The sequence below is a fragment of the Alosa alosa genome, chromosome 6 (genome assembly GCF_017589495.1).
Source record: "Alosa alosa isolate M-15738 ecotype Scorff River chromosome 6, AALO_Geno_1.1, whole genome shotgun sequence".
Classification (NCBI taxonomy): domain Eukaryota; kingdom Metazoa; phylum Chordata; class Actinopteri; order Clupeiformes; family Clupeidae; genus Alosa; species Alosa alosa.
This window is the reverse complement of record NC_063194.1, coordinates 23,843,674-23,855,271: the sequence shown is the minus strand read 5'-3', so window position 1 is coordinate 23,855,271 and position 11,598 is coordinate 23,843,674. Positions and strand designations below refer to the sequence as shown.

The 11,598-nt window shown below is 42.4% G+C and overlaps 1 protein-coding gene across 1 annotated transcript; it reads left to right on the top strand.

The window, feature by feature from the left end:
- Nucleotides 1-387: 387 nt before the first annotated feature.
- retsat.2 (retinol saturase, tandem duplicate 2) lies at nucleotides 388-8,033 on the top strand. Its single transcript, XM_048246839.1, has 11 exons — nucleotides 388-591; nucleotides 1,161-1,343; nucleotides 2,393-2,634; nucleotides 3,547-3,748; nucleotides 4,207-4,404; nucleotides 4,720-4,839; nucleotides 5,058-5,196; nucleotides 5,911-6,020; nucleotides 6,154-6,320; nucleotides 6,565-6,724; nucleotides 6,865-8,033. The coding sequence occupies exons 1-11, from the start codon at nucleotides 432-434 to the stop codon at nucleotides 7,008-7,010; spliced, it is 1,827 nt and encodes a 608-aa protein (XP_048102796.1). The 5' UTR covers nucleotides 388-431; the 3' UTR covers nucleotides 7,011-8,033.
- The last annotated feature ends 3,565 nt before the right edge of the window (nucleotides 8,034-11,598 follow it).

The window sequence follows — 11,598 nt, the reverse complement described above, 5'->3', positions numbered from 1 at the left end:
CTGGGATAGAGCACATTCTAACTGGCCTAGCGTGGTAAATGTAGGAGGCTACTTTAAAGTTCCTTCTAGATTATTCATACATTCATACACATTCTAAATAAGTCAGATTATGAATGGAAAGTGAAGCAAGTTAAGTTAAAAGAGATAGCCTACTGCATATCTTCATATAAACCAATTCAGATACATCAATATTTTGACAGCTTGCGCTGACGAGAGCACACTCATTTGCCCTAACCAGGGAACTGTCTACTGTCCGATGTCCCATGCGGCCCCATGTTATGTTTTGCAGACCACCGACATGATGAACAAAACATTTCTTCATTGGCTCCCATGATAACCAAGCCTGACTCTGATCCAATAAGAGTAGAACAGTCTACGCGGAAGTGTTGCGCTCGCTATAAATTGTAACAACGTCCTCGTTGCTGGTAACGATGTGGATCACTGTTGGGATAATAGCTGCAGCGCTGGTCGCGTTTGTGTTAAAATATGTATTCAGCACATCTGGACCTAATCCCTTTGACAAAGATACTCGAGAACCACTGAAACCTCTGGTAAACGACCACAAAGTAAAAAACAAAGTTTTGAAACAAGGTAGGTCAAATGGTGGCCTACGCGAGGGGGTGGGGCCGTTCATGAGACGACTGAAAGAGACTTTTGTTATTTGGAAGTATAATTGTCATTGTTGTTGACTGAGCAGAACAAGCTCTCCATTTGTCAAAATCGTGGAAATGCGTTTTTTTGACCGTACATGGTAAGCATAGTAAGCAACTATTGCAAGTTGTAGACAGCTACTACGTTGCATTATTGCTAGGTCTGTCTGTGTAAATGTCAAAACATGGATGATTTAGCAGAGATTCAAGTTATGCAAAGTCACTCGTGTCGGCTCGTGTGCATTTGCAAATCGATTGCGCATAGTGATACGTTTCATCTTATCTCACTTAATTTAGCCTAATATGACCCTGCTGATGACACATCCTATTGGTTGCGTAATATGACTATGATGTGTATTTGATTTAACACTCTGCCAGAGACATGTTAAGGAAATGCCTGCCTTGCTGTACTTACTAGCAGTTTTCTTCATCAATATCTTAATTATGAAAGACAAGATTTACTCACTGAAGTGGCTTCTGATCTAATTGTCATTTTTTTTGCATCTCAAGGGTTTTTGGCCAGCAAGGTGCCAGAAAATCTTGATGCTATTGTTATTGGCAGTGGGATTGGAGGGCTCGGACTAGCTGTTCTTCTGGCTAAAGTTGGCAAAAGGGTTTTGGTTTTGGAGCAGCATGACCGTGCAGGAGGCTGCTGCCATACCTTCACAGAGAAAGGATTCGAATTTGATGTTGGTAAGAAATAGTGTTCCCCAAAAATCCTGTCCGTGTCCTTTAAGAGGGGCACATTTTAAGGCCCAGAAAAAAAGTAAACACCCAAATTTCTTTCAGAAAAGCTTGATGCCACCCTTACTTTTTATAGGATATATAATATATTATCTATTAATTAAGTGACACAATGCAGGAAATGGGTTAGTGTGTGTGTGTGTGTGTATATATATATGTATATATATATATATATATATATATATATATATATATATATATATATATATATATATATATATATATATATATATAATGTAATGTAATAAATAGATCATAGACACAATAAGATTTGGGAGGTTCCATGAGTTTCTTGATTGTACATTTGAGTCAACATGGATACATCTTTCCACACTCTTGGATAGTCTGTGCCTGGACACAGATCTGTGTGCATGGCCCCAAAAGTTAAGAAACCAAGCTCATCTGCCAGGAAATCAGATCTACACTAAGGGCCCTTCATTTTTGTTTCCAATATGCCATGTATACATGCTAAAGACTTAATTACAACCAGCAATCTTCATGGACCCCTTCTGCAGATTTGAGTTTTATGTCCAAGTCTTGGTTAAATAGGCTGCACATACTCAAATCTAGGTAGCGCAACTGAATATCTGTATCAAGGATCCTGAAAAGTTATTGGCCCAAGTGGTAGAGCACACCATCCCATGACACCAACAGAAACATGTGGCTTAGCTGCAGATTTGAGAGTAAAGGATCAAATTGCATGTTGTGTGGCTAAAAGTTGTGGGGGACTGCTGGGCAGTTGAGGGGTCTGATGGGATCTCTGATGAATATGCTTATTCAACCACAACTCACATATCTGGAAAACATGTCACTCTTAAATTACCCTGCCCCACCTTCTTGAAGGCAGTGGATATAAAGACTCATCTGAGCTGATATTTAGCTGAGATATGTCAGCTGTATACCATTAGCCTCAGTAGCTGTCTCAGTGATTGCACAAATAATGTAGTTCTGAGGTGCATGACTAAACCTGCCCCCCTGCTCCATCCATTATCCCCTAGGCATCCATTATATAGGAGACCTGCTCGAGCACAAGCCTTTCCGCTGCATGCTGGACCAGCTGACCAATGGCCAGCTGCAATGGGAGCCCCTCAACAACCCCTACGACACGGTAGTCATCGGGCCACCTGAAAATAGACGCACCTATCCCATCTACTCGGGACGCGACCGCTTCCCTCAGGAGCTCAAGAAGTGCTTCCCCGGGGAGGAGAAGGCCATCGATGAGTACATGAGGCTTGTGAAGGTGAGAGAGCCAGATGTTTAAACGCTGCTTTTTCCCCACTCTGCAGGGTACTGGCTACTGTGTGTCTGCCAGTCTGGAGTCAAGTTAAGTAAAGTTTGTTGGTAAGGAGATTGAGGGATTTCACCATAAAAGTTGTGCATGTGTATTGAAAGATATTTGCCTTGCTTGTGTTTGTGATTTGAATTAAGGATTAAACCACTGTTTTTTTCACATATAACATTGCGTGACACCCTGAAACCTTTTTGTTGCAATTTTGTTATAGCCAAAAGTGTCTGATTAAGAGGTGGGTGTTCAGGGTGAGATTGTGCAGTAGCTTCAGTCTATCACGTCTCCTTTATCTGAACCTTGTGGTTTATGGATGGTACCAGAACGCTCCTTGCCCCAGATGCCAGAGTGTCAGAGTGTCATCATTTTTAGGTCAAAGGTGAACATGTCTTTCTAACTTTAGACAAGATTGCAGAATGCTACAACTTAATCATACAATCAGCAGAATCCTACCATTTAAATTAGGTTGAAAACCACTTTCTGTTTCTGTACTTCTGCCATATATATGCATATAAACTATTAACTATTAAATTGGATTGCTTCAGTATCCGTACTGCTGTTTTAATCCTTGGATCTAGAGGGAGTGTGCCTGCCCTCTGCTCTTACCAAACTGGTTGGCCAAGTTACACAATCCACAGTTACCATATCCATTGGTAAAGGCCAAAAATGTAATCTGGAAGTCCATTGTCACTTATGCTTTTGTACACAGTGATTCCAAACAATACAATGGTTTACCAGTTTGTATGCCCCTGGGAGTCTGCCATGACCTGAATGTTGTTACCACCCTGTTCTACTACTTAAGCTATAGGATCAAACCTGTCTGTCGAGGTGCTGTACTTACATGCCTCTGCTCTGTGCGTCCCGTAGAGAGCTGGTCGAGGTGTGTGGGCAGTCGCTGTGCTCAAGTATCTCCCTGCCCCTGTGGCTAAGTTCTTGGTGTACTCTGGCCTGGCTAAGCGCATGTCCTTCTTCTTCCGGATGGCATCACGTAGCCTTACAGATGTGGTCAACGGCCTAACAGACAACAAGGATCTGAGAGCTGTTTTCTGCTACATCTTTGGAACATACGGTAGGTGTGCAGTAGTAAATCATTTAATCATAATCAGTCATTCATATTCATGTGTCTTTCAAATTGAGGCCCTAGGAGTATAAACTATAACTGAGATTGCTAACAGGGAATTCACACTAACATGAACTATAAGGGATATTCAGAACATCTGAAATTAAAACACAACACTAAGAAATACACGATAAACTATTCATGCTCCACCTGCACTGCAGTCTGGCTAACAGCTATGTCACTCACACAACACAGAACACCACAAGCTCGTCCCTTGCTACAATATGAACATGATTTTGTTTGAAGACACCAATTCAAAACGCATCATTATAATTGGCACAGTAACAGTTAAAAAATCTCAGAGGACTTGGTATGGCAAGTGACACCTGGCATTGTAGTTGGTTTTGATTTACCATCCTCTTTATAATAACGTTATAGTCATTTGAATTTTTTTTTCTTTTGCCTAGGAAACATGCCCAAAGAATCCAGCTTCTCCATGCATAGTCTGCTGGTGTGCCATTACCTACATGGGGCATGGTACCCCAAGGGAGGGGCCAGTGAAATTGCCTACCACATGATTCCCATTATTGAGAAGGCAGGGGGCGCTGTTCTTGTTCGAGCTCCAGTCAACCGCATCCTCTTCAATGAAGCCAATGAGGCTATTGGTAATATGTCCAAACTTGGTGAAATGTTTTTGATGTTTGAAGATAACTAGTTTGCATACAGATCAAATTGTTTTAACAAACTGTAAAATGGAGATGAAGGCCTTTTTTCATCCTTTTCCTGTGCATTATCTGCCAGTACAGTACTGCTGCTGTATAAGTGTAGTTGCAGAGTGACAATGGTAACAGGGGTGAGTGTGCTGAAGTGTGCTTTGGTTGTCAATGGTAACAGGGGTGAGTGTGCTAAAGTGTGCTTTGGTTGTCAATGGTAACATGGGTGAGTGTGCTAAAGTGTGCTTTGGTTGTCAATGGTAACAGGGGTGAGTGTGCTGAAGGGGAAGGAGGAAGTTCACGTCCATGCTCCCATGGTGATCTCAAATGCAGGCATCTTTAATACTTACCAGAAGCTGCTGCCAAAGGAACTGCAAGCGAGACCAGGTGAGGAATTGTGTGTGTGTGTGTGTGTGTGTGTGTGTGTGTGTGTGTGTGTGCGCGCGTGCGTGCGTGCGTTTAAGTGGGTGTGTGGTAGTTGTGGTTGGTGAAGCAGTGGCTCTGGAATCAAGGAAGTTGATCATAATAATTCTGGTGAACAATAATTAATCTGATCAGTGAAGTATTCATGTCTCCTGGGTGTTTTATTTTTCTTTGTGGAACAGACATCCAGACTCACCTGAACATGATGAAGAATGGAGAGGGTGGATTGAGTATCTTTTTGGGTATCAACGGAACCAAAGAGGAGCTGGGTCTCAAAGCAGATAACTACTGGATCTTTACTGAAAACAACCTGGATGAACTGTAAGTGACATCAGTTTGTGTTCTATTCTAATACAACTTTCCACATGGCTTATCAATGATGTAAGGAAATACAGTACATGAAGTCTTCAGACTCATCTTAAAATGGATTCAATTAATTTTTTTCTCATTAATGTACACACAATAATCCATCACTCTATAAAAAACAGGTTTTTGGACTGTTTTTTAAATGAATAAAAAATAAAAGTCTGAAATATTCCATTTACAAATATCCAGACCCTTTGTTATGACGCTTGCAATTGAGCTCTGGTGCATCCTACTTCTATCAGTGGATTCACTGGAATTGTAGAAGCATCTCAAGGACCATTGATAGAAGTATGCACCAGAGCTCAATTGCAAGCACCATAACAAAATGGTCTGAATATTTATGTAAATGGAATATTTCATGGAATATGTCTTTTTTATTTTTTATAAATTTACGAAACATTCCAAACACCTGCTTTTTTGTGGTGTTGAATCCATTTTATGATGAATCTAAAACATAACAAAATGTGGAAGACTTGAAAGGGTCTGAAAACTTTCTGGTTGCACTGTATACAACAGGTATGCGGATATACAAATATAACTGTAAATTTGTGGAATTTGATTAAATTGGAATTTTGGTTTAAATGTACAAAAAAGACACCTTCAAAGAGGTAACTGAGGAATTGTGTGGTTTTCTGATCATTTTCCTTTTTGAAAAAAAAAAAAAAAAAGTTGTACAGAGTACCTGGAGGGTAAGAGAGAGGAATCTGCAAAACATATCCCACTGCTCTTTGTGGCCTCCCCTTCAGCCAAAGACCCCACCTGGGAGGAGAGAAGCCCTGGTAAGTAGAGAATTAGTTATGAAGCAAACTGCAATGTGGTTTGAGATTAACAATATATCAATGGAGGTGTGTGTGCACATTCTTAATGGTTGCCCAGATGGATGACACAATGGTATTTCACATGTACACACAGGGAAGTCCACACTGAGTCTGGTGAGCTTTGCTAAATATGAGTGGTTTGAAGAGTGGAAGGACGACAAGGTAACCAACCGGAGTCCTGATTATAAGGAACTGAAGGAGACCTTCATCCAGACAGTGGTGGATGTGGTCGTCCAGATCTACCCAAAGATCAAGGACCGGGTATGTGCGCCTAACCTCATATCTCTTAGCTATTTCTGCCCTATCAGCACAAGTTGGGAGTCTTCAACTCCTGCTCCCTCTCCTAATGGCTTGCCTCCTTGCAAAAATCAACTTGTACAGCCATTGGAGTTATTTTCTGTCTTATATCGTCTTCATTTGTCACTAATGTATTTGTTTTTATTTCATTTAATCAGATTTGTAGTCATTCTCTAGTTTCTTAACATCTCTAATTTTCTCTCTATAGATTGAGTATGTGGATGCTGGCACCCCCATAACTAACCAGTACTACATTGGGGCCCCCAAGGGAGAGATATATGGTGCAGATCACGGAATGGCACGGTTTAGCCCAGAACTCAATGCAACCATCCGACCACAGACCCCACTGAAGAACCTGTACCTTACAGGTGAGTGGGCAGGGCAGGATCTGTAGTTAAGGAGGGCAGGAGAGTGGAACCATGGAACCATCACTATGGAACATCAGAAACACAGAAATCATTCTGCAGGTACATACATAGTTAACCTATACTCTGTGTTTATCGTGCAGGTCAGGATGTGTTTCTGTGTGGCTTTGCCGGTGCCTTGGCTGGAGCCCTTACCTGTGGCTCAACTCTCCTCAACCGAAACCTTCACCTGGACGCCATTGCCCTAGCCAAGAAAATGAAATATATCAACACGAAGAAGGACCAGTAACTAAGTGGCATGCAAGAGCTAAAAAAAACTGGTCCATGCAGCAACTCTAAGCTAATGCAATAACTGTCTAATCATGAGAAGCTCTCTATAACTGACGAACATCAACACTACAAAATGAGCAGCAGTTAGTGTTTCGCTGGGATACACTTCCTCTCCATTCAATACAACGGTAATGACACTACTGATGCAAGCCAATGAAAAGCTACAGAGCTAGCATGTCCACTCTGCCACTATCTAACCAACCGCAGAACCTCACATCTCCTAACATCGTCAATGTTGACAGGGTTGATGTAAACACGGGACAAATAATACTATTGTATATGTGGCCATACGGTTTGAAACGAATAACAACATTTTATATGTGGCCATACAGTTTTGGAACAAAGAAAAAAGTCTGTTTTGTACAGTCATCGCTAAAAGTTTTGGCAGTGAGCAATGTTTGCTAACATAAGAGAACACTTTAATTAAAGTACTTTTGCGAACTCAGGGCTACCTTGAAAAAGAGATGCAAGATCTCAAAGGGACTTACCTGCTTAAATAAAGGATATATATATATATATATATATATATATATATACATATATATAAAAATAATATAATTACACCTTTCCTCCATTTATAGCAATCAGTGTGTTCTTATAATTCAAGTCAGAATGATAGTGATTTCAGCTGACTTGTTGCCTACTCTTTCACAGTTTCCCCTGTGCTGATGATTTGATTATAGGCTACTAAAAGGATGCCAGGACTAAAATACAGTGAAAATTACTAATGAAGCTATTTGCAATGAATTACTGGTTATGCATCTGATCACTCTGCACAATAATCTAGAAACGATGTAAATCGCCACCATAAACTGAAGCAGCAAAGTTTGTGGAACATAACATTTGTGTCACTGCCAAAACTCTTGTTTCTGTTTTTCCTGTAAGGGATGAGATTTTCTGTAATTTACTGCCATGTTTGTATTTTGCATCTTGTTTTTTTGAATGTTGCGTTCCACTAAATAATAAATTAATCTGATAATGAGATCACTTTCATTTGTTCCTTGGTGGAAAATTTATTTTCCTATAGGTTAGGACAGAAGGGTTTAATTTTAGATTTGACACCACACATTTGGCATTTTCATAAACCATGACTTTTCCCTATACAGAAGTTCAGCCGATCTTAAATAAGTTGAGGTAATGACTCTTATTTCTCTACTGCCTGTTATCATACCTCAACTTTCATACATTGTCGTGTGCTTGCATTTTAGGCAAAGTTAATAACACTAGCATCAGAATGCAGAAACAAATGTTTTCCCTGTTGAAAGAGAATAATGCCTTTGCAACTGAACGTATGTAGAAGATAGTAAGGAAGGAGGGCAGGGGCCAGCAGCAGCCCCTAACCATGCTAAGCCCCACCGTTGCCTGGCAAGAACAATCATACAGGCCACACAAGAAGTTAGGCTTACTTGTTATCCCTGATATATTTCTAAATGTTTAAATATAGTCCAGTTGACAGAAAGGTGAACCCGGAAATGTTGAGTACACCAAAGTTTTATGATAGAAATATATAGTATGGGTCCCCAGCATGCAGAAAATGCCGGATGCAAATTTGCATATGTTGGGCAATTTGTGTAATTCAGCTAATTAGCATAAATTAGCATAATCGCCTATATATAGATCATATTATAGGAGCTGCTTGGGCAAAATGGACAATGTTAGTATGTTGTTAGGGGTTACTGAAGATGCTGAGTCCATACCTGGCATTTTCAACATTCAAAATCAATATTTAAACATGGTTTGGTCACGTTCTTACTCTCATTAAGCTGATTTTGCTGAGTTTTTGGGGGCGATTTAGACAGATTTTTGGAGGATAAAAATGTTCAGTGTTTAGGAATAATTTGGATCCTGAAGTTATTTCTGAATTCCACAATAATTGTGAAAATAGCTATTCACTGGCCCTCTGCTGTGACTCACAATTGAGTAACAAAGGGAAGAACTAGCCTCTACTACTCCTCTGTACTCATCCGTTGTCCTGTCGCCATCTTCTCCAGACTCTTCATCCTTATCCTTCTGCTCTTTTTGCTTTGCTAATATATTGCAACATGTAACATCACTGCCTTTGCAGAAACAATAATTAGTACAGGCCAGGCCTGCAGCTTCACTTTCCAGATACATGACACAGTTTTAACCCAGCTGTGCAGTTACAGCTGATAACATCTAACGAATCAGGAGGAGCAACAGGACTTGAATCGAGGGTGGGCGAGTTCCTCTCCTTTCTTCATACCTGTCTTCTTACTCCATCCAAACGCGGCAATATCCACAGCCGGTGGATCAGGACGGTCTGCTGCTTTCCACAGCAGCACCTGTAGATGGGCACGTTTTCCATAGAGGAGCAAGTTGCGTTCTGTAGGAGACAGTGTCTTCAGTGATGGAGGAGCCGGGAGTGGGAGACCTCTCCGCCAGGGATGGATCACTGCACGGGCCTACCAGTCCCAGGGGCCCCTGAAGCCCAAGCCTTTGAATGAAATCATTGCCTCAATATCAACACATTATCAGGATGTAGGCTATGAATCTGATTGAATTTAGTATTGGCCATTTGCAAAATGCACCAGAATACAGGAAATCACATCAAACAAATTAAAACATTTCTGAGGGAGGACCCCCAACCCCCCCTTCCACATATGCGACAATTAGTGGGGGGAGCCTTAATACATCTGGACCCAGGAGCCCGAAAGTTCATAATCCATCCATGCTCACCGCTAGGTGGAGGCCCAAGCAAAAGGATCCAAAAAGAGCCCTTGTAAGGGGTACTAAAAAGCTTACAGAGGCCTTCAGTAGAGACCAGCCGTCGCCTGGGCCTGGCTACGGGAGGAGTGCTTGCCTGAAGAGGATCTCGATGCAGTGGCCACGGCGGAGAAAGACTTCACGCGACCGGGAGGGCGGCCTGAGAAAGCAGCCTTGGAAGATGAGGTGGTGACGCCGGCCTGGGCGCTGACTTCACCATAGGAAGACCTGGAGCCCTGCCCCGCCCATTTAGGCTGGAGTTGGCGGTGGCCCTGGCTGAGCAGAGCAGAAGTGGAGGCGGCAAGGAGGTGGAGCCGTTTGAGGCACGACGGTTGGGCAGCCTCGGTGGAAGGGCCCACTAAAATACTGAACTCTAAGCCTTTGGGTGCGTGTGGGAGGCACCATGCTGTGCAGGCGCCTGTTCGAGTTGGCCTGTTCGAGTTGGCCTGTTCGCTGGCGCTCTTTAGAAAAATAAGGAGAAAAAAAAGTTTGTTGTGTGAAATCCGATGCCACGAGCCAGAGAGAAGGTCTAGGCCTTGGCGCGGCTGTGGCGGAGTGGAGCGGCCGGAAGCAGCGGAGGACAGCTCTACGACAAGGCAGCAGAGGAGGGATGCCAACGTCGGTTGCTGTAGCCTGATTGCGCAGCGTTGTGAGATGGAGCTGGAGTCTGCTGTCCCGACTGGCAAGACGACGGAGCGGAGCATCGGAGGTGTGGTGCCAGTTACGGTGCTCAGTGCCAGGGAATCTGTGGCAGTGGAGGCTTGGTTGTGGTTCCTCGGGGTGAGTAGGGCTCTTGCGGTGTGTGCACCCCACCTACTGTGTGGCAGTGCCAGAGACTTTGCTGGACTGAATGTGGGAACGCCCGCGCCGAGGACGGCAATGGCTTGTTGGGGGAGTTGTGTAGCGTGCTGGACTGTGCTTGAGATTCCCACAATGTTTTGCGCTGGGGATTCTGGGAGAACTTTGGGGTTGTTAATATGTGTGCTTGTGCCTGTATGGTGTGGCTGCGTCCAACCCTATGTGTGTAAGGTTCGAGTGTCCTTGACTTCCCTAGCGTGTGCTATGTTCTGTGCCTATGTCCCTGCTCCCGACCTTTAATAAAGCTTTTGATTAGACAACGCTGTCTCATCAATCGTTACACCATTAAATCTGCTTAGCATCATTAGCATGCTGCACATATTTGTTAAAGCTCTTGCATTCAAGTTGAATGATCATCTCAATTAGCCTGGTAAACCAGACCCTGGAATCTTTCAAAATTCAAATTGTGCTCTCGCGAGAACTCCAGGGTACATCTCCAGATTTCCAGGGTACATCTCAATACCAATGTTTCCCAAAAGGGCCTGTCCCAAAGAGAACAGTATTACCTTAAACACACATGAGGACACTGAACAGTCCAATCAGTAGACTATGATAAGCTAGCCAACTATGCTACTTTGTTTACAATATTTCCAGGCTTCAACCAGACAGCTGAATGTGGTAGAGTTGTAATAGAAATAGTAGGCCTATAGGCTAATCTGCATAAAGTGTGCTGTCATAAATATCAGACATATCAGACAGTATTCTCTCTTTTTATATCAGGATATAAAATAATACAGATATATTATTGAAATCCTCTGGTGTTCTAAGGTAGGCTATTGAAATGTCTAGCCACCCCCCCCCCCCCTCCAAAAAAGAGGTTTGTATCAAACTGTGGGTCAAAAATCATGATACTGAATCAAATTGTTAGGTTGGTTTATCGTTACAGCCCTACTGTACATTGCTACAGCCCTATCCTCCAAAAATCTGTCTAAATTGGACCAAAAAACTCAGCAAAATCAGCTTAA